Source organism: Nerophis ophidion, linkage group LG04 (assembly GCF_033978795.1).
Source record: "Nerophis ophidion isolate RoL-2023_Sa linkage group LG04, RoL_Noph_v1.0, whole genome shotgun sequence".
In the NCBI taxonomy this organism is placed as follows: Eukaryota; Metazoa; Chordata; class Actinopteri; order Syngnathiformes; family Syngnathidae; genus Nerophis; species Nerophis ophidion.
In genome coordinates this window covers 79,523,745-79,547,645 of record NC_084614.1, presented here as the reverse complement: position 1 = coordinate 79,547,645, position 23,901 = coordinate 79,523,745, and the positions used below count along the sequence as shown (strand labels likewise).

Genomic DNA, 23,901 nt, shown 5'->3' with positions numbered 1-23,901 from the left:
TTTAATAAGGACCCAGACAAGTTTTGCATGGAATATTGAACAAGCAAGGCTTATATAACTCTATAGTGACATGCAAAATGGAGTTTAAATAATAATAATAATAATTAAAAAATATCAATGGCATATATCAAATATAATTTTAATAAAACGTGAGTGCCTCTTTTCTATTCGCAGCCTTCTGAGGTAAATATCAAAATAAACTTTGTCCACAGGCTAATAATACATTTGAAAATAAAGCAACAATATGAATGAATCAAACGTTCAAGCCTTGAAGTAACAAGAGAAAGTGCATGAATAAAATTGTTAATTATTGCTAAAATCGGCCCTAGTTTGTGAATGTGAGTGTGAATGTTGTCTGTCTATCTGTGTTGGCCCTGCGATGAGGTGGCGACTTGTCCAGGGTGTAACCCGCCTTCCGCCCGATTGTAGCTGAGATAGGCGCCAGCGCCCCCCGCGACCCCGAAAGGGAATAAGCGGTAGAAATGGATGGATGGATGGATGCTAAACTGATTTGCTTGAACAATGAATATGGAACAAGCAATAATTATATAAATTAATAGTGCAAAATTCAACATTCAAAAAACAAACGGAAAAAAAACAAATGGTCAAATAAATACAATTTAAATAAAACAATTAATTCCTCTTTTCTATTTGCAGCCTTCTGAGGTAAATATCAGTATTACATTTTTCCACAGGCTAATAAATCTTAAAATAAAATAATAATGAGATGGGTGGGGTTGGTGGTAGGGGCGGGTTTTGGTGGTAGTCAGTGCTGCAAGGGGTTCTGGGTATTTGTTCTGTTGTGTTACGGTGCGGATGTTCTCCCGATATGTGTTAGTCATCCTTGTATGGTGTGGGTTCACAGTGTGGCGCATATTTGTAACAGTGTTAAAGTTCCTTATAGGGCCACCCTCAGTCTGACCTGTATGGCTGTTGAGCAAGTATGCTTGGCATTCACTTAAGTGTGTGTACAAGTCGCATATATCATGTGACTTGGCTGGCACGCTGTTTGTATGGCGTAAAAGCGGACGTGACAACATATAGTAGACAACGCTAAAGGCAGTACCTTTATAGTACCGGCGGGCCAGCTCTAATGTTAATTTGATATTGCCTCAAGGGCCAAATTAAATTGTACGGCCCAGAGTTTGACACCCATGATCTAGTGGTACGTCAAAGAGTCACTTGGTGAAACATTCAAACACAGTGTTACTGTTCAAAGTGCGTGTAATGTCACAGTGGCAAAATATATTACATCAGGGGTGCCCATTACGTCGATGGCGAGCTACCAGTCGACCGCGGGGGGTGTGTCAGTCGATCTCCAGCCAGGCTTTTAAAAAAAATAGACCTAAAAATGAGTGATCATCAATCTTCACCAAGACGTCACTTAAATGACATTCACGGTACCGGAGGGTCTTGTGAGATGACGCTGGCTGCTGCAAGATCATTATTATGAAAATATGACCGAGAGGAAGGCGAGAAACACTTTTTATTTCAACAGACTCTCGCGCCGTACCTTCCGTCAAAACTCTAAAGGCCGACTGCACATTTCCTATCTTCACAATAAAAGCCCTGCTTCATGCTGCCTGCGCTAACTAAATACAGAGTCTGGGAAAACTGGCGTGCACAAGCGATCCCTCAGAAAGCTGGCGTGCACATCACTTGTGCACGCCAGCTTTCCGAGACTCTTATTTTGTTAGCGCAGGCAGCATGAAGCAGGGCTTTTATTGTGAAGATAGGAAATGTGCAGTCGGCCTTTAGAGTTTTGACGGAAGGGACGGCGCGAAAGTCTGTTGAAATAAAAAGTGTTTCTCGCCTTCCTCTCTGTCATTTTTTCATAATAATGAACTGGCAGCAGCCAGCGTCATCTCACAAGACCCTCGGGTGCCGTGAACGTCAATCAAGCAAGCTACGGAATTTGCCACCAATGTTTTTCTTGTAAAGTGTATGGAAGCTGGATGAATTAGATGCCAAAAACCAACCACTTTCATGTGGTATTGTACAGAAAGGACAACTTTTTTTCTCCTCCATTTGAAAATGTGGACGTTATCATCATTACTGTCTGATTCCAATCAATGCAAGTCATCAGAATCAGGTAATACACCAACTTATATTCTTGTCTTGGTGAAAGAAAGACATCTATATGTGTTACACATGCTTGTATTATCATTCAATCAATCAATCAATGTTTATTTATATAGCCCCAAAACACAAATGTCTCAAAGGACTGCACAAATCATTACGACTACAACATCCTCGGAAGAACCCACAAAAGGGCAAGGAAAACTCACACCCAGTGGGCAGAGAGAATTCCCATCCAGTGGGACGCCAGTGACAATGCTGACTATGAGAAACCTTGGAGAGGACCTCAGATGTGGGCAACCCCCCCCCCCCTCAAGGGGACCGAAAGCAATGGATGTCGAGCGGGTCTAACATGATACTGTGAAAGTTCAATCCATAGTGGCTCCAACACAGCCGCGAGAGTTCAGTTCAAGCGGATCCAAGACAGCAGCGAGAGTCCCGTCCACAGGAAACCATCTCAAGCGGATCAGCAGCGTAGAGACGTCCCCAACCGATTCAGGCGAGCGGTCCATCCTGGGTCCCGACGAGCGGTCCATCCTGGGTCTCGACTCTGGACAGCCAGTACTTCATCCATGGTTATCGGACCGGACCCCCTCCACAAGGGAGGGGGGGACATAGGAGAAAGAAAAGAAGCGGCAGATCAACTGGTCTAAAAAGGAGGTCTATTTAAAGGCTAGAGTATACAGATGAGTTTTAAGGTGAGACTTAAACATTAAACACATTTAACTTGTTTACAACAATGTCTCTTTCATAAATAAATAAATATAAATGATATATATAAATGAGGTAGATCCCCTCGAGTTGGTCAATTGAAAAGTAGCTCGCCTGCAGAAAAAGTGTGGGCACCTCTATATTACATAATAGGTGTGTCAAAAAAAATAATTCGATTTTCAGATTAATCGGGATTCTTAGTCATTTAATACAGATGTCAAACTGGTTTTCATAGAGGGCCACATCGCAGTTATGGTTGCCCTCAATGAGTAATATATAAATATACATGTAATACATTACCAATATATTTTTTTACATAAGCTGCAAAAAAAACATATTTTTTACAGCAAATAAAACATTTTTATAAACAGAATGGAATGGAGGAACAATAGGACTGTTTTTTAGCGGTAAAATTCAAGCAACAGAGCTGCCAGTTTTTTAAAGGGGAACATTATCACCAAACCTATGCAAGCGTCAATATATACCTTGATGTTGCAGAAAAAAGACCATGTATTTTTTTAACCGATTTCCGAACTCTAAATGGGTGAATTTTGGCAAATTAAACGCCTTTCTGTTTATCGGTCTCGTAGCAATGATGTCGGAACGTGACGTCGCCGAGGTAACACACCCGCCATTTTCATTTTCAACACATTACAAACACTGGGACTCAGCTCTGTTATTTTCCATTTTTTCAACTATTTTTTGGAACTTTGGAGACATCATGCCTTGTCGGTGTGTTGTCGGAGGGTGTAACAACACTAACAGGGAGGGATTCAAGTTGCACCACTGGCCCGAAGATGCGAAAGTGTCTGCCGCCAGACCCCCATTGAATGTACCAGAGTGTCTTCACATTTGACCGGCGATGCTAAGCCAGACATGGCACAGAGATGTATGGATAACCTGCAGATGCATTTGCAACAATAAAGTCAACGAAGTCACAAAGGTGAGTTTTGTTGATGTTGTTGACTTATGTGCTAATCAGACATATTTGGTCGCAGCATGACTGCCAGCTAGTCGATGCTAACATGCTATTTACGCTAGCTGTATTTACATTTGAAACTAGATAACCACATTTAATGCGAAACAAACACTTACCAATCGACGGATTTAAGTTGCTCCAGTGTCACAAGATGCGAAAGTCCTGATCGTTTGGTCCGCACATTTTTACCGGCGATGCTAATAAGGCAGCCATGCTATGGGCCACTTCATTAGGTACACCCATGTTATGGCGGAATAGCGTCAATAGCTATTCGCTCAATAGCTTCAGTTTCTTCTTCAATTTTGTTTTCGCTATCTGCCTCCATACTCCGACCATCTGTTTCAATACATGCGTAATCTGTTGATTCGCTTAAGCCGCTGAAATCCGAGTCTGAATCCGAGCTAATGTCGCTATATCTTGCTGTGGTAACCGCCATGTTGTTTGTATTGGCAGCCCTGTATGACGTCACAGGGAAATGGACAGTCGTATCGCAAATACCGAAAATCAAGAACTTTAAAGCTTTTTTTAGGGATATTCCGGGAGGTGTAAAATTTTGAAAAAAAATTTGAAAAATAAAACAAGCCACCGGGAACTGATTTTTATTGTTTTTAACCCTTTTGAAATTGTGATAATGTTCCCATTTAAACTGTAAAATCTTCTTTTAATGTTTTTTTATGTCTTACTGTATGCGGAAAAAAAACAGTACCGAGGTTGATTTTACGGTAAAAAAAAAAAGTCAGTCGCCGGAAATTTACCGTAAAATCTATTGTCAATTTTTCAGTCTACAATTTGATTGGTAACTTGTTATGAAATCATAAGTCAAGCAGATATATAAGTGCAGCATTTATCTTTACTTTACCCAAAAATATTTTTGGAATAAATGATAATATAATATTTTGATTTTGATAATATTGAATTTTAAAAAATATGCAATTGCCTGCAGTACATGATTTTTAATTTTAAAAGAAAAGGAATAAATATATTTAGTAAAAAATAAGCTTGTTATTAACGCATAAAATAATGTGTTTTTAATAAATAAAGAAAAAATAGCTAAAAACATATGTTTTTTATTACTTTTTTTTTTCCAATGTGAAGTGAATTATATTTATGTAGCGCTTTTCTCTACTAACTCAAAGCGCTTTACATAGTGAAACCCAATATCTAAGTTACATTTAAACCAGTGTGGGTGGCACTGGGAGCAGGTGGGTAAAGTGTCTTGCCCAAGGACACAACGGAAGCGGGAATCGAACCTGCAACCCTCAAGTTGCTGGCACGGCCGCTCTATCAACCGAGCTATGCCGCGTCCTGTCCAACAACGCAGGCAAATCATATTGTTGCCGTTTATCTATTTCATGCAGGAATGTAGTTAATCATTCAACCGGAACTCAATGTTCCTAAAAAAGAAAAAGTATTGATTTTGAATTGAGAATCAATTCTGAATCAAGAATCAAATCGAATCGTGTGGTGGCCCAAAAAAATTACAACCCCAATAAATATACAGGTGCTGGTCATATTATTAGAATATCATGAAAAAGTTGATTTATTTCATTAATTCCATTTAGAAAGTCAAACTTGTAGAATGTATACATTCATTCCAAACAGACTGATACATTTCAAGTGTTTTTTTGCCAAAAAGGAGATGATTATAGCTGACAACCAATGAAAACCCTAAATTCAACATCTCAAAAAATGGTGAAAAGGTCAGATATTGAAGACACCTGGTGCCACACTAATTAGCTAACTAACTCAAAACACCTGGAAAAGCCTTTAAATGGTCTCTCCTTTTGATTCTGTATGACACACAATCATGGGGAAGACTGCTGACTTGACAACTGTCCAAAAGATGACCATTGATTCTTTAAAGAAGGAGGGCAAGACACAAAAGGTCATTGCCAAAGAGGTTGGATGTTCCCAGAGCTCTGTGTCCAAGCACATTAATAGAGAGGCCAAGGGAAGACAAAGATGTGGTAGAAAAAAGTGTACAAGCAAGAGGGATAACCGCGCCCTGGAGAGGATTGTCAAACAAAACCGATTCAAAAATGTGGGGGAGATCCACAAAGAGTGGACTGCAGCTGGAGTCAGTGCTTCAAGAACCACCACGCACCGACGTATGCAAGATATGAGCTTCAGCTGTCGCATTCCTTGTGTAAAGCCACTCTTGAATAAGAGACAACGTCAAAAGCGTCTCGCCTGGGCTCAAGACAAAAAGGACTGGATTGCTGCTGAGTTATGTTTTCAGATGAAAGTAAATTTTGTATCTCCTTTGGAAATCAAGGTCCCAGAGTCTGGAGGAAGACAGGAGAGGCACAGAATCCACGTTGCCTGAAGTCCAGTGTCAAATTTCCACAATCGGTAATGGTCTGGGGTGCCAAGTCATCTGCCGGTGTTGGTCCACCGTGTTTCCTGAGGTCTAGGGTCAATGCAGCAGTCTACCAGGAAGTTTTACAACACTTTATGCTGCCTGCCGTGGACCAATTTTATGGAGGTGAGGATTTCCTTTTCCAACATGACTTGGCACCTGCACATAGTGCCAAATCTACCAGTACCTGGTTTATGGACCATGGTATCCCTGTTCTTGATTGGGCTGCAAACTCACCTGACCTTAACCCCATAGAAAAGCTATGAGGTATTGTGAAGCGGAAGATGCCAGATGCCAGACCCAACAATGCTGAAGAGCTGAAGGCCACTATTAAAGCAACCTGGGCTCTCATAACACCTGAGGAGTGCAACAGACTGGTGGACTCCAGGCCACGCCGTATTGCTGCAGCAATTCAGGCAAAAGGAGCTGCAACTAAGTTTTGATTGCCGTACATGCTGAAACTTTCCATGTTCATACTTTTCAGTTGGCCCACATTTCTAAAAAATATTTTTTGGTACTAGTCGTAACTAATATTCTAATTTTCTGAGATACTGAATTTGGGATTTTCAGTAATAGTCAGTACTAATCATCAACATTTAAAGAAATAAACATTCCAAATATATCACTATGTGTGTAATGAATTGATCTAAGATGTAAGTTTCACGTTCTGAATATCCATCCATTTTCTACCGCTTATTCCCTTTCGGGGTCGCTGGCGCCTATCTCAGCTACAATCGGGCGGAAGGCGGGGTACACCCTGGACAAGTCGCCATCTCATCACAGCGTTCTGAATATAATTACTGAAATAAATCAACGTTTTTAATGATATTCTAATAATATGAACAGCACCTGTACTTGTTAAATAAAACCTCTGACTTTTTTTTAATGAATACTTAGGCCTACTGCGCTACCGTATAGTAATGCTGGTCATTATTGTGGTACTTGGAGAGTCAAGTGTTTTCTGAGGTGGTACTTGGGGGGGGGGGGGGGGTCACTATTTATAGTGGTCACTATAGACAGGTTGGACTGTATTTTCTTGCACCACCTCGGGTTTTTATAAGAGCTTGGAGTCTCTGAGACATGGACTGAGATCTGGACTATGTAGGACTAGGATGACAAATCTCATGAGTGTTACTACTATAGGGACGGCGTGGCGCAGTGGAAGAGTGGCCGTGCGCAACCCCAGGGTCCCTGGTTCAATCCCCACCTAGTACCAACCTCGTCCTGAGCAAGACACTTCACCCTTGCTCCTGATGGGTGCTGGTTGGCGCCTTGCATGGCAGCTCCCTCCATCAGTGTGTGAATGTGTGTGTGAATGGGTAAATGTGGAAGTAGTGTCAAAGCGCTTTGAGTACCTTGAAGGTAGAAAAGTGCTATACAAGTACAACCCATTTATTTATTTATTTACTCACTCTTGCTCAGTGTTAATAGGCATCTTTAGGCGACTTGTTTTCAAGTAGAAATACACAATAAGATGGTGCAAAGTGAAATACACTTAAGTCCAAAGACTACGTATGCTTCGTCACACTTCCTGCTCTTTTTCTTTGTACCCCCTCCTCCAACTTTATGACCCGCGGCAGCAAACATCGACTTTATAGGCGAGCCGGTGAGACTCTGTGTGCGTCATCCGTGTTGGGGCGGAAACTGACTCGCCTCATTTGACTGTCAAAGCAGAAGAAAGTCCCTTTTTGCCGTGAACAGACGCCAACTTCTTTCATCTCCGTAATATCGCTAAAATTCGCTCCATTTTGTCCACTAAAGACGCCGAGATCATTATCCATGCATTTGTTACGCCTCGTCTCGATTACTGTAACGTATTATTTTCTGGTCTCCCCATGTCTAGCATTAAAAGATTACAGTTGGTACAAAATGCGGCTGCTAGACTTTTGACGAGAACAAGAAAGTTTGATCACATTACGCCTGTACTGGCTCACCTGCACTGGCTTCCTGTGCACTTTAATGTTTTACTACTTACGTATAAAATACTACACGGTCTAGCTCCAGCCTATCTTGCCGATTGTATTGTACCATATGTCCCGGCAAGAAATCTGCGTTCAAAAGACTCCGGCTTATTAGTGATTCCCAAAGCCCAAAAAAAGTCTGCGGGCTATAGAGCGTTTTCCTTTCGGGCTCCAGTACTCTGGAATGCCCTCCCGGTAACAGTTCGAGATGCTACCTCAGTAGAAGCATTTAAGTCTCACCTTAGAACTCATTTGTATACTCTAGCCTTTAAATAGACCTCCTTTTTAGACCAGTTGATCTGCCGCTTCTTTTCTTTCTCCTATGTCCCCCCCTCCCTTGTGGAGGGGGTCCGGTCCGATGACCATGGATGAAGTACTGGCTGTCCAGAGTCGAGACCCAGGATGGACCGCTCGTCGGGACCCAGGATGGACCGCTCGCCTGCCTCGGTTGGGGACATCTCTACGCTGCTGATCCGCTTGAGATGGTTTCCTGTGGACGGGACTCTCGCTGCTGTCTTGGATCCGCTTGAACTGAACTCTCGCGGCTGTGTTGGAGCCACTATGGATTGAACTTTCACAGTATCATGTTAGACCCGCTCGACATCCATTGCTTTCGGTCCCCTAGGGGGGGGGGGGTTGCCCACATCTGAGGTCCTCTCCAAGGTTTCTCATAGTCAGCATTGTCACTGGCGTCCCACTGGATGGGAATTTTCCTTGCCCTTTTGTGGGTTCTTCCGAGGATGTTGTAGTCGTAATGATTTGTGCAGTCCTTTGAGACATTTGTGATTTGGGGCTATATAAATAAACATTGATTGATTGATTGATTGATTGATTGAACTGGAACATTTACGCAGTTTATATACAAACTCTTTATTCCGCACACAAAACAATAACAATGGACACATACTTTCTTTTGAGTCATGGGGGTTAACTTCATATTTTTTTTTTTTTAGAAAAACAATATGTTTATAAAACAGTGTCCACAACTAATCCTGCACAATTCTTATGTAAAAACAGGCAAACAATGAAAATATATAGATATTTTAACTGAGCATATATATATATATAGGGCTGCGAATCGTTGGGTGTCCCACGATTCGATTCAATATCGATTCTTGGGGTCACGATTCCATTCATAATCGATTTTTTTTTCTTCAATTCAACACGATTCTCGATTCAAAAACATTTTTTTTCACGATTTAAAAGGATTCTGTATTCATTCAATACATAGGATTTCAGCAAGATCTACCCCAGTCTGCTGACATGCTAGCAGAGTAGTAGATTTTTACAGAGGTGGGCAGAGTAGCCAGAAATTGTACTCAAGTAAGAGTACTGTTACTTTAGAGATTTATTACTCAAGTAAAAGTAAGGAGTAGTCACCCAAATATTTACTTGAGTAAAAGTAAAAAAGTATGTTGTGAAAAAAACTACTCAAGTACTGAGTAACTGATGAGTAACCTGATTACGGCAACAAATAATGCACAAAAACATAAAAAAAAGCAATGAGCAAATTCAGAGCCATGAATATCTCTTAAGCAACTAAAACAATAATATATTTAAAATAATAGTACATTGAAATGAAAAAAATGAAGGCACATTGAGCCACAATAACTTAACAGCACCATAGGCTCAATAGGCATTGATTGATTGATTGATTAAAACTTGTATTTGTAGATTACACAGTACAGTACATATTCCCTACAATTGACCACTAAATGGTAACACCCCAATAAGTTTTTCAACGTTAATCAATTATTTAATAAATTACCAAGTCGAGGTGATCTACCTCATATATACACACACACACATATATATACATACATTTAAATACACAGTATATAATTTATAGTTATTTATTTTGCCGTTTTTGTTCACATGTTAAAGGTGTTTTAATGAATATACATGCATGTTTAACGTATAGATTCCTATCTTTCATGAAGACAAGAATATAAGTTGGTGTATTACCTGATTCTGATGACTTGCATTGTAGTGCTGATAACGTCCACTTTTTCAAATGGAGGAGAAAAAAAGTTCCTCCTTTCCGTCTAATACCACATGAAAGTCGTTGGTTTTTGGCATCTTATTTGTCCAGCTTTCATATTCGTTTTTATACACTTTACAAGAAATAAATCGGCGGCAAACTCCGTAGCTTGCTAGCTTGTTTGCTCAGGTTTTCGGAGACTCTTATTTTGTTAGCGCAGGCGCGATGGAGCGGCGCTTTTATTGTGAAGACAGGAACTGTGCGATCAGTCTTTAGGCTTTTGACGGGAAGTACGGTTGAAATAAAAAGTGTCTTTTTTCCTTTACGCTTTTTATTGATTGATTGATACTTTTATTAGTAGATTGCACAGTACAGTACATATTCCGTACAATTGACCAATAAATGGTAACACCCTAATACGTCTTTCAACTTGTTTAAGTCGGGTCATGTGACCGCCTGGCTCTGTGTTGATTGGTCCAAAGTCACCAGTGACTGCATGTGATTGGTGAAACACAGGCATGCGTAGATCCTACTTTGAAGCTCTCGTAAACCAAAACAAACATTAACAGAGCGATAACAAAAACAAATAGCGAGCTTTTTTTCTTCATCCTGCTCCTTCTCAGGAATTGTGTGAATTTAAATTGTATAATTGCGATATAATCATTTATTGTTCTAAATGCACATCAATGAATGAGATAAATAAAAATGAAATGAAATGTGGATAAATGGAGCGCAGTAAAAGTAGCGTTTCTTCTCTATAAATATACTCAAGTAAAAGTAAAAGTATGTTGCATAAAAACTACTTGTAGAAGTACAATTCATCCCAAAAGTTACTCAAGTAAATGTAACGGAGAAAATGTAGCGCGTTACTACCCACCTCTGGATTTTTATAAAAAGCTTTTATAATTATAAAGGACAATGTTTTATCAACTGATGGCAATAATGTAATTTTTTTTTTAACTATTAAACAAACCAAATTTTTAACTATTAAACAAACACTATTGTTCTTTTTTAAAATTTTTGTAAATGTCTAATGATAATGTCAATAAGGGATTTTTAATCACTGCTATGCTGAAATTATAACTAATATTGATACTGTTGTTGATAATATTCATTTTTTGTTTCACTACTTTTGGTTTGTTCTGTGTCGTGTTTGTGTCTCCTCTCAATTGCTCGGTTTATTGCAGTTCTGAGTGTTGCTGGGTCAGGTTCGGTTTTGGAATTGGATTGCATTGTTATGGTATTGCTGTGTATTGTTTTGTTGGATTGATTTTTTAAAAAATAATTGTTTTTTTAAAAAAATGAGAATCGATTCTGAATCGCACAACGTGATTGAAATATGATTTGCCAGAGAAGCTAGAAGATCCTGAGAGTAACAAGCGGTAGAAAATGGATTGATGGAACGACTAGAAAGGACAGATTTAAAAAAAATAATAATTAAAAAAAAAAAATGTATTCGGGACTTACCGCGGGCCAGATTTTGGATGCTGGTGGGCCGTTTCTGGCCCGCGGGCCCTAATTTGGGGACCCCTGATGTAGATGATCATATCTGCTGTACACATTTATTTTCTAAAAGAGAAGTGTGGGATATTTTTCTTGTTGCCTTATTTGTATTTGACTTTTTTCAATGTTTGGGTGCAATTTTATTAAACAAAAACAGTTGTATTTTAAGAAAAATAGAAATGTATCAGAGTTGTTTATATATTTTATACAGGAATGTAATTAATCATAGAAGTGGCACCCAATGTTGACAAAAGTATTGATTTTGAATCGAGAATCGATTCTTAATCGAATCATTACCCCCAAAAACCAAATCGAATCGTATGATGCCCAAATATTCACAGCCTTAATATATATATATATATATATATATATATATATATATATATATACAACCAAGACAACAAAATAATCATAATTAGGTTTTTTTTCAGGATTTCACTCGTACAAAGAAAATATATGTAAATAAAATAGAATTGTAGAAAAGATAAAACTGAGTTTACATTTTGTTGGTCAGTGTAAACATCACAGGCTGAGTCCACTTAAGTCTTCTGAGTGCACAAGTGACTCCCACTGACGAGCACGGCGAGATGCAGTGCACTCAAATCCTTTGAAATGGTCGCTCACCACCATCTTGAAAGAACCCGACGGAAAGACGAAGAAAATGTGGATGTCGTGGATTTGGGACAGCACCAGTGTTGAAACTGGCACACTCAGGAAATAAGTGTACTGACGCAAGTATTCCATTTTAAAGCACAACTTTGCTCTCCAAAGACGCGGACAGGAAGTGGCTTTGGAGACTCCGAGTGTCCTAACCACTGAAATAAATACAAAGTCTCCGGACAGGGTCCAGAACCTCACGATGGGTTCCACAGCTTGCTGGTTCTTGCTGGTTCTTTAAGCCAGCTTGTTTCCAGAAGAGATGCAAACGTTTCAAGGCCAGCCCACTGAAGGATGAAAAAGTCTAAACAGGCGGGATGAAGACAATCAGACGTAGTCCCTCCGATTGTAGGAGCTCTGGGCCGTGGACTTGGGGGCGGCCGAGTAGGCCACGCGGCTTTGCGGGTGCAAGCCGTACCTGCCGGCCTTCTCCTCCTTCGGCGGGCAGCTGCAGCACAGGATGGAGCCGCCGATCAGCAGCAGGGCGGCCGCGGCCCAGCCCAGGTACAAGGCCGCCCCGATCTCCATCTTCTGGCCCGACGGGATGATGAGACTGTAGAACTCCACCACGATGGTGTTGGCCGACCACGACACGGGCACCAACTGGGTCAGCGCCGCCACGATGAAGCCGGCGCCGGAGGAAATCATCACCCGCGCTTTGGCGCCCTCGTCCTCGATGCAGTTGGTGCACTTGGCCCCGACCAGGGAGATGAGGAGGGACAGCACCCCGACGATAATGGAGACCACGGTGAGGGCCCGCGCCGCCTGCAGGTCTTGGGGCAGAGCCAGCATGGAGTCGTAGACCTTGCACTGCATCTGGCCCGTGCTCTGGAACACGCAGGTCATCCACAGACCCTCCCAGTACACCTGCGCCGTCACGATGTTGGCGCCGATGAAGGCCGACACTCTCCACATGGGCAGCGCGCAACTGACCACGCTCAGGAGCCAGCCCACCACCGCCACAGAGACGCCGACCAACTCCAGTCCGAAAGACGGCATGGCGAACAGAGTCAGTCCCTCGTTTCCACCAAAAATCCCGGTTGCTTTCACCCGGAGAACTTCCTCAAATGTCCGCTCTCGTGTCGACTCCCAGGCAAGGATCCTTATCCGGACGTAGTTTTTATTGCGAAACGGTCCAACCCTCCTCGAGGATGACATCAGCCGTCCAATCAGAGAGTCCCGGTTTACCACCTGGGTGTGGGGATGCTGCTTTTCAAACAAAGACCTGGTTTATGGCTGAACCTTTCGCCCATGGTGACAGCGGGCGTGTCCTGTTTATGGCTGTCAGTGGGTAATGATCGGCCAGGGTCAAGCTCGATGACTGACCACTGGACCAGTCCCTTCAGGCCCTCCAAGTCCAAATGCCACAAATGTACCACGTGGTGGAAAATACCGGACTCCCAGGTAAGTCTTTCTCAGGTTGTCCAACTTCAAAGGCAGTCTTGTCCTCAAAGCTAACAAAGACGGACGTTTTATGGCAAACCAGAACCAACTGTTGTTCCCGTTTTGTTTTGATGCGAGGACTCGAACGTGTCACTGAGTGGACACGCTAGTTAATGATCAACCCGATGTGCAGTAGCTTTTTACACATTCTTTCTCCTTTTGGCCAGCAGGAGCTTGTTTTCACGTGGACAATCATTGATGCACTCGGAAAACTTTTGAAAATCCCGATGCGACAAAGAAGCTGGCGTCCGACGGCGACGACTTCCACGTCGGATGAAGGTGAAGTAGGTCGCGTGTCAAAGTTTACAAGCTGAGTTACAGCGTTAGCCTGACACGCTATTATCGTGTACGTGCAATCGCAATCGTACGTCGATTTAGGTCACACGCACACACACACATTTTTGTATTTCAGACCTTCTTGAGACCGAAAAATGCCTATTTCTACAGGACCACCCTTTCTTGATATATAAAGATTTGTGTTTACCACATTAATAATATATATATCAATCAATCAATCAATCAATCAATGTTTACTTATATAGCCCTAAATCACTAGTGTCTCAAAGGGCTGCACAAACCACTACGACATCCTCGGTAGGCCCACATAAGGGCAAGGAAAACTCACACCCAGTGGGACGTCGGTGACAATGATGACTATGAGAACCTTGGAGAGGAGGAAAGCAATGGATGCCGAGCGGGTCTAACATGATACTGTGAAAGTTCAATCCACAATGGATCCAACACAGTCGCGAGAGTCCAGTCCAAAGCGGATCCAACACAGCAGCGGGAGTCCCGTTCACAGCGGAGCCAGCAGGAAACCATCCCAAGCGGAGGCGGATCAGCATCGCAGAGATGTCCCCAGCCGATACACAGGCGAGCAGTAGATGGCCACCGGATCGGACCGGACCCCCTCCACAAGGGAGAGTGGGACATAGGAGAAAAAGAAAAGAAACGGCAGATCAACTGGTCTAAAAAGGGAGTCTATTTAAAGGTTAGAGTATACAAATGAGTTTTAAGGTGAGACTTATATACACACATATATATATATATATATATATATATATACACACATATATATATATATATATATATATATATATATATATATATATATATATATATATATATATATATACAATGCAAATATAAAAAAGCTTGTTGTAAAAAACGAGTTGGAATTTCAATAGGAAAAAGGTCACCATTTCACGAGAAAAACTCAGAATTTTGGTGGTATCATAAAAGTCAATCAATGATTATTTATGTAGCCCTAAATCCCTAGTGCCTCAAACCACTACGACATCCTCGGTAGGCCCACATAAGGGCAAGGAAAACTCGCACCCAGTGGGACGTCGGTGACAATGATGACTATGAGAAACCTTGGAGAGGACCTCATATGTGGGGAACCCCCCCTTAGGGGACCGAAAGCAATGGATGTCCATCCATCCATTTTCTGCCGCTTATTCCCTTTTGGGGTCGCGGGGGGTGCTGGCGCCTATCTCAGCTACAATCGGGCGGAAGGCGGCGTACACCCTGGACAAGTCGCCACCTCATCGCAGGGCCAGCACAGATAGACAGACAACATTCACACACTAGGGCCAATTTAGTGTTGCCAATCAACCTATCCCCAGGTGCATGTCTTTGGAAGTGGGAGGAAGCCGGAGTACCCGGAGGGACATGCAAACTCCACACAGAAAGATCCCGAGCCTGGATTTGAACCCAGGACTGCAGGACCTTTGTATTGTGAGGCAGACGCACTAACCCCTCTGCCACCGTGAAGCCCAGCAATGGATGTCGAGCGGGTCCAACATGATACTGTGAAAGTTCAATCCATAGTGGATCCAACACAGCAGCGAGAGTCCCGTCAACAGTGAAGCCAATAGGAAACCATCCCAAGCGGAGGCGGATCAGCAGCGCAGAGAGGTCCCCAGCCGACACACAGGCGAGCAGTCTATCCTGGGTCCTGACTCTGGACAGCCAGTACTTCATCCATGGCCATCGGACCGGACCCCCTCCACAAGGGAGAGTGGGACAGAGGCGAAAAAGAAAAGAAACGGCAGATCAACTGGTCTAAAAAGAAGGTCTATTTAAAGGCTAGAGTATACAAATGAGTTTTAAGGTGAGACTTAAATGCTTCTATTGAGGTAGCATCTCGAACTGTTACCGGGAGGGCATTCCAGAGTACTGGAGCCCGAACGGAAAACGCTCTATAGCCCGCAGACTTTTTTGGGGGCCTAGAAATCACTAATAAGCCGGAGTCCTTTGAACGCAGATTTCTTGCCGGGACATATGGTACAATACAATCGGCAAGATAGGATGGAGCTAGACCGTGTAGTATTTTATACGTAAGTAGTAAAACCTTAAAGTCACATCTTAAGTGCACAGGAAGCCAGTGCAGGTGAGCCAGTACAGGTGTAATGTGATCAAACTTTCTTGTTCTTGTCAAAAGTCTAGCAGCCGCATTTTGTACCAACTGTAATCTTTTAATGCTAGACATGGGGAGACCTGAAAATAATACGTTACAGTAATCGAGACGAGACGTAACAAACGCATGGATAATGATCTCAGCTTCGTTAGTGGACAAAATGGAGCGAATTTTAGCGATATTACGGAGATGAAAGAAGGCCGTTTTAGTAACGCTTTTAATGTGTGACTCAAAGGAGAGAGTTGGGTGGAAGATAATACCCAGATTCTTTACCGAGTCACCTTGTTTTATTATTTGGTTGTCAAATGTTAAAGTTGTATTATTAAATAGAGGTCGGTGTCTAGCAGGACCGATAATCAGCATTTCCGTTTTTTTGGCGTTGAGTTGCAAAAAGTTAGCGGACATCCATTGTTTAATTTCGTTAAGACACGCCTCCAGCTGACTACAGTCCGGCGTGTTGGTCAGCTTTAGGGGCATGTAGAGTTGGGTGTCATCAGCATAACAGTGAACGCTAACACCGTATTTGCGTATGATGTCACCTAGCGGCAGCATGTAGATGCTGATGAGTGCAGGGCCAAGGACCGAACCCTGGGGAACTCCACACATTACTTTAACATAGTCCGAGGTCACATTGTTATGGGAGACGCACTGCACCCTGTCAGTAAGATAGGAGTTAAACCAAGTCGAAATTTTACTCAACGTAAGTCAACATTTTGCAAGAACATTTTTTGCAATATTATGATACAAGTTGGAATTTCACTCAATAACAGTCGCAATTTTACAAGAAAAGCTTAACATTTGGGCAATTTTGTGAAAAAAGTTGTAATCTTACTCGATAAAAGTCACAATTTTATAAGAAAACTTAAAAGTTTTGGCAATATTAAAATAATAATCTTAATGTTACTTAGCAAAATATAGACAAAAGTCATAATTTTACTCGAAAAATCTCAATATGTTACAAGAGCAACAAAAAAATTGGCAACATTGTGATAAAAGTCAGAACTTTATATGACCAAAGTCACCATTTTTTGCGATCAAAAGTAATTGTGACAGTCGCTTGCTGTTATGTGGGTTCAATGGACCATCAAGGAAGGACATCTCTTTCGAGCAGGTTTGACTCGCTTTATTTTTCAATCAAAGCTTGTCTTCAGGTCAGGTCGCTTTTCAGCTCCTTCTCTGCTGCTCGCTCCTCGGTTGTTTCAGTCAGTCGCGCCGTCGTCATCTTGCTCTCTATTGCTTTCGGTACTCAGGTTCTGCTGCAGGCTCTCCTCCTCCTTCTGCCTCACCCTCCTTCGCTGCTGCCCTTTTATTCAGCCAGAGGAGATTCATTGATTGTGCGAGCCAGGCACCTGATCTCGCTTGTAGCGTTGCTCCCAGCAAGCACCGCCTCTCAGCTCGGCCGCATTCTCCGCCTCCTTGCCGCCATCTTGGGCCGGGCTCCAGCGTGCCCTTCCCCGCTGTTCGTTCGCCGGCTGCGCCTCGCCACAGTAATAATTTTACATAGAAAAGTAATAGATTTACGAGAAAATATTGCAATTATAGGGAAACAGAAAGAATATGAGAAATTGTTCCCTATTTTATAAGAAAAAGGTCGGCGAATTGTGAGAAAAAGACTGCTTTTAGTTATTTTATTTTTTATTGTATTTATTGTTTATAATTGGTTTTTAATCTTCATTACTTACTTCATGTTATTACTGTATGTCTCTATATACATTATTATTATATATATATTTTTTTTTTAATTAATTTTGGCCAAAGGTGGCGCATTTTAATTTCTTACACACACTTGTTATTTCATAGGTTGGCCAGAGGGGGAGCACTGCAAATTTTTACACACACTTGTTTCAGAATCAGAATCAGAATCAGAGAAAAAAAATAATTCAGTCCAAGCCTCGGACCCTGGAGAGGAGGTCCAGACTGAGGCCAAGGGGGGGGAAAAACTCATAGCCATAGCACACATAAACATGTGTGTAACAGTAAAGTGTGTAATTTCATATGTTGACCAGAGGGGGAGCACTTTTAAAACCGACACACAGTCAATTTGAAAAATCCCTCCTTTTTTGGTATCACCCTAATTTTAATAAATTTCACCACCAGGGGTGCAAATGAGACATTTTCTATTAGATGCAATGGTTTTCCATATTGGGACCATGATTTATGTCCTAACTTGTTCACACCTCCTCATATGGAAGATACTTTTCCTTGTTGATGTCTCAAGAAGGGTAGAAAAACAAGAACACACACACACACACGCATGCAACGGCTCATCTCTGGGCTAACCGCGAGCTAACGAGCGATAAGATAAAAACAGATAGAAGGCCGTTCACCGCTGATGAGCGCCCTTATTTTGAAAGGCAACAATTGACCAACACTTGCAACCATAAACATAGTCATATATTAATTTCACATTCGCATTTTATGGCGTAATGTGAACAGTAGCGTCGTATTGGACGATAAACATCAGTTGAGGCTAAACTCTTTTTCGTGTCAAAATTGTCCCGTTTATGACGAGTTAGCATAAGTGCTAACCATTACTTCCCTCTCAGACTTACCAGTGTTGTTTTTTTTTAGCCTCAGGTAGCTACACCTGTTAACTATGGCTGGGCAATTAATACATTTTTTATTTCGGGTTCTCACGATCATAAAAATGTTACAATTGACAAAAAACAATTAATGGGGCCGCGCTATTTACCTGCAAACTCCTCAATCAATCAATCAATCAATCAATCAATCAATGTTTATTCATATAGCCCTAAATCAAAGGGCTGCACAAGCCACAACAATATCCACGGATCAGCGCCCACACAAGGGCAAGGAAAAACTCACAAACCAGTGAGACGTCGATGAGAATGACTATGAGAAACCTTGGAGAGGACCGCAGATGTGGGTGACATAATAGTAAGAGTACAGTCCATAGTGGATCTAACATAAGAGTGAGAGTCCAGTCCATAGTGGATCTAACATAATAGTAAGAGTACAGTCCATAGTGGATCTAACATAATAGTGAGAGTCCAGTCCATTGTGGATCTAACATAATAGTGAGAGTCCAGTCCATAGTGGATTTAACATAATAGTGAGAGTCCAGTCCATAGTGAATTTAACATAATAGTGAGAGTCCAGTCCATAGTGGATTTAACATAATAGTGAGAGTCCAGTCCATAGTGGATTTAACATAATAGTGAGAGTCCAGTCCATAGTGGATTTAACATAATAGTGAGAGTCCAGTCCATAGTGGATTTAACATAATAGTGTGAGAGTCAAGTCCATAGTGGTCCTAACATAATAGTGAGAGTCCAGTCCATAGTGGATTTAACATAATAGTGAGAGTCCAGTCCATAGTGGATTTATTTAACATAATAGTGTGAGAGTCAAGTCCATAGTGGATCTAACATAATAGTGAGAGTCCAGTCCATAGTGGATTTAACATAATAGTGAGAGTCCAGTCCATAGTGGATCCAACATAATAGTGAGAGTCCAGTCCATAGTGGATCCAACATAATAGTGAATGTCCAGTCCATAGTGGATCTAACATAATAGTGAGAGTCCAGTCCATAGTAAATCTAACATAATAGCAAGAATCCAGTCCATAGTGAATCTAACATAATAGTGAGAGTCCAGTCCATAGTGGATCTAACATAATAGTGAGAGTCCAGTCCATAGTGGATTTAACATAATAGTGAGAGTCCAGTCCATAGTGGATCCAACATAATAGTGAGAGTCCAGTCCATAGTGGATCCAACATAATGGTGAATGTCCAGTCCATAGTGGATCTAACATAATAGTGAGAGTCCAGTCCATAGTAAATCCAACATAATAGCAAGAATCCAGTCCATAGTGGATCTAACATAATAGTGAGAGTCCAGTCCATAGTGGATCTAACATAATAGTGAGAGTCCAGTCCATAGTGGATTTAACATAATAGTGAGAGTCCAGTCCATAGTGGATCCAACATAATAGTGAGAGTCCAGTCCATAGTGGATTTATTTAACATAATAGTGTGAGAGTCAAGTCCATAGTGGATCTAACATAATAGTGAGAGTCCAGTCCATAGTGGATTTAACATAATAGTGAGAGTCCAGTCCATAGTGGATCCAACATAATAGTGAGAGTCCAGTCCATAGTGGATCCAACATAATAGTGAATGTCCAGTCCATAGTGGATCTAACATAATAGTGAGAGTCCAGTCCATAGTAAATCTAACATAATAGCAAGAATCCAGTCCATAGTGAATCTAACATAATAGTGAGAGTCCAGTCCATAGTGGATCTAACATAATAGTGAGAGTCCAGTCCATAGTGGATTTAACATAATAGTGAGAGTCCAGTCCATAGTGGATCCAACATAATAGTGAGAGTCCAGTCCATAGTGGATCCAACATAATGGTGAATGTCCAGTCCATAGTGGATCTAACATAATAGTGAGAGTCCAGTCCATAGTAAATCCAACATAATAGCAAGAATCCAGTCCATAGTGGATCTAACATAATAGTGAGAGTCCAGTCCATAGTGGATCTAACATAATAGTGAGAGTCCAGTCCATAGTGGATTTAACATAATAGTGAGAGTCCAGTCCATAGTGGATCCAACATAATAGTGAGAGTCCAGTCCATAGTGGATCTAACATAATATTGTGAGAGTCCAGTCCATAGTGGATCTAGCATAGTAGCGAGAGTCCAGTCCATAATGGATCTAACATAATAGTGAGAATCCAGTCCATAGCGGATCTAACATAATATTGAGAATCCAGTCCATAGCGGATCTAACATAATAAATGGGTTGTACTTGTATAGCGCTTTTCTACCTTCAATGTACTCAAAGCGCTTTGACACTACTTCCACATTCACCCACACATTCATACACTGATGGAGGGAGCTGCCATGCAAGGCGCCAACCAGCACCCATCAGGAGCAAGGGTGAAGTGTCTTGCTCAGGACACAACGGACGTGACGAGGTTGGTTCTAGGTGGGATTTGAACCAGTGACCCTCGGGTTGCGCACGGCCACTCTTCCACTGCGCCACGCCATCCCTATAATAGTGAGAGTCCAGTCCATAGTGGATCTAACATAATAGTGAGAGTCCAGTCCATAGTGGATCTAACATAATAGTGAGAGTCCAGTCCATAGTGGATCTAACATAATAGTGAGAGTCCAGTCCATAGTGGATCTAACATAATAGTGTGAGAGTCAAGTCCATAGTGGATCTAACATAATAGTGACAGTCCAGTCCATAGTGGATCTAACATAATAGTGAGAGTCAGTCCATAGTGGATCTATTTAATAGTGTGAGAGTCCAGTCCATAGTGGATCTAACAATAGTGAGAGTCCAGTCCTTAGTGGATCTAACATAATAGTGAGAGTCCAGTCCATAGTGGATCTAACATAATATTGTGAGAGTCCAGTCCATAGTGGATCTAGCATAGTAGCGAGAGTCCAGTCCATAGTGGATCTAACACAATAGCGGGAGTCCAGTCCATAGTGGATCTAACATAATATTGTGAGAGTCAGTCCATTGTGGATCTAACATAATATTGTGAGAGTCCAGTCCATAGTGGATCTAGCATAGTAGCGAGAGTCCAGTCCATAGTGGATCTAACATAATAGCGAGAGTCCAGTCCATAGTGGATCTAGCATAGTAGCGAGAGTCCAGTCCATAGTGGATCTAACATAATAGCGAGAGTCCAGTCCGTAGTGGATCTAACATAATATTGTGAGAGTCCAGTCCATAGTGGATCTAGCATAGTAGCGAGAGTCCAGTCTCTCCTCCAGGATAGGGCTATCACTTTTGCATTCCAAAGTCTGGCTTGGATACCCCTGTGGTAAATTTTAAATGTGCTTTATAAATAAATTTGATTTGATTTATTGCCTCTTCTCCCAGGTGCGTTAATCCAGTCCACATATGGAATGTCCAACTAAGGCTCCTTCATTTATTATGGGCTCAACCATTATTTACTCAAACCTGGTGGTCCGCCTTCACCATATGTACTTGTGGTGGCTCGTGCATCCCTTTGAGACACTTGTGATTTAGGGCTATATAAATAAACTTGGATTGATTGATTGATATGTAGAGTTAATTCACTTCACATGTTTTTGGCTAATGCTATCTTTTAAAAACATCCCTCGCTGCCAACATGAGCTCAAAGTTGATATAAAAAAATAAAAAATAAAACAAAACACACTTTATGGTCCAAACACACGACATACATTGTGTTTTTTTGACTCACCAGCAGGGGAAGACAGCACCAACTAGTGGCCCGGCATGCACACTGCAAGGTTCCCCAGTGTGTTAGAGCTCCAGCTAGTGGCCCGGCATGCACATTACGGTGTTGTCTGTAAATGAGGACCACGTCATAACAAAGATGTTCAGTGTTTAGTCTTGAGAATGTGGTCGGACAAAAAAAATTAGGTTATCATAGCGGGAACAATGATGAACTTTTTACCCAAGTTGGATTCATGGCATGGGGACTCTTCCCTGCTGCTGTATGACGTCACACTAGATTGAGAAATAGATAAACAGATGGATGGACGGAGACGGTGATAAAAAGTGAGACACTTCTTGCTCCTCCTTCCTGGTAAAGATAAGAGGTTTCTATTGGGATAGTTTTATTGCATGACCAACGTCATAGAAACTATAAACATGCTGAATGAAACTAAGCAGTGTTGTCTGTTGTTTTTCATATTCAGTTGTGTGTTGTTTCTTTTTCATACTTTCATTTTTATTTTTATATATGTTCACAAAAACATCCACTTAAAAAAAAAAAAAAGTGTATTCTATCTTATCAACCAACAGTTTGTCCCTAAAGTCTGAGGAAAAAAGGGTCCAATATATATATATATACATATATATACAGGACCCTTTTTAAATATATAATTCTGTTATTTTAATAATATTAATACATATTTTATTCATATTATACAGTGTGTCACTAAAGTTTGAGTACATAGGCAAAAATGTTTCTCATTTGTTTGTTTATGAATTACATTTTATTTTTACTTTATATATGTATAATATAAATAAAAATATTTGACATATACATATGTTTTCTGTTTATTTATAGGATATTATTTAATGATATTCCACATTTATTTATATTATACAACGTGCCTCCAAAGTCCAGGTACATAGGCAAAAATGTTCATCATATACAATTGTCTATTTATTTCTTTTTATCATATACTCCTATATTGTTTTACTGGTTATCCCTAAAGTCTTAGAAAACATGTATTAATTATACAATTACTAAAACCAAAACTATATTTTGAATGAATTATATAAGATTAAACATCTTAGATATTGTTTTTATATAAACAATATGAAAAATTGTTTTATTTATATAAAGAATATAAATACTTTATTTTTAAAAAACAACAACTATATATTAAAAAAATAAGATCATCTTTTTAATGTATTAATTTGATTGTGTATTCTTATAACACTTTACAGTTTGTAAAGTCTTAAAACAAATGCTTGATAACACAGTTATTAAAAAAACAACTATATTTAAAAAAATAAATTGATTAAACACTTGCTATATTATTTTATGTATAAAATACGAATACTTGATATTACATAATAAATATTTTCTTCTTTTTAATATATAATTATGTTATTTTAATAATATTAATACATATTTTATTCATATGATACAGTGTGTGGTGAAAGTTTGCGTACATAGGCAAAAATGCTTCTCAAACACAAATATTAAATTTAATTAAATATATGAACTATATATTAAAAAAATATGATCATGTTTTTAACTGATTAATTAAATTTTATATTTTTAAATTACCTTACAGTTTTTAAAGTCTTA

The 23,901-nt window shown here is 40.6% G+C and overlaps 1 protein-coding gene and 1 long non-coding RNA gene across 2 annotated transcripts in view; one reads left to right on the top strand and one right to left on the bottom strand.

The window, feature by feature from the left end:
* Window positions 1-23,901, bottom strand: part of LOC133550481 (uncharacterized) — a 66,933-nt gene that overhangs the window by 3,341 nt on the left and 39,691 nt on the right. The window contains exons 8-9 of the mRNA XM_061896460.1: window positions 12,564-13,439; window positions 12,432-12,517 (exon numbers count right to left, since the gene is read on the bottom strand). Of these exons, the coding sequence (XP_061752444.1) occupies window positions 12,432-12,517; window positions 12,564-13,439 (962 nt within the window). The remainder of the gene's footprint in view (window positions 1-12,431; window positions 12,518-12,563; window positions 13,440-23,901) is intronic.
* On the top strand, window positions 13,523-14,089 carry LOC133551983 (uncharacterized). Its single transcript, XR_009806596.1, has 2 exons — window positions 13,523-13,634; window positions 13,844-14,089. It is a non-coding gene; the product is annotated as an uncharacterized LOC133551983 (long non-coding RNA).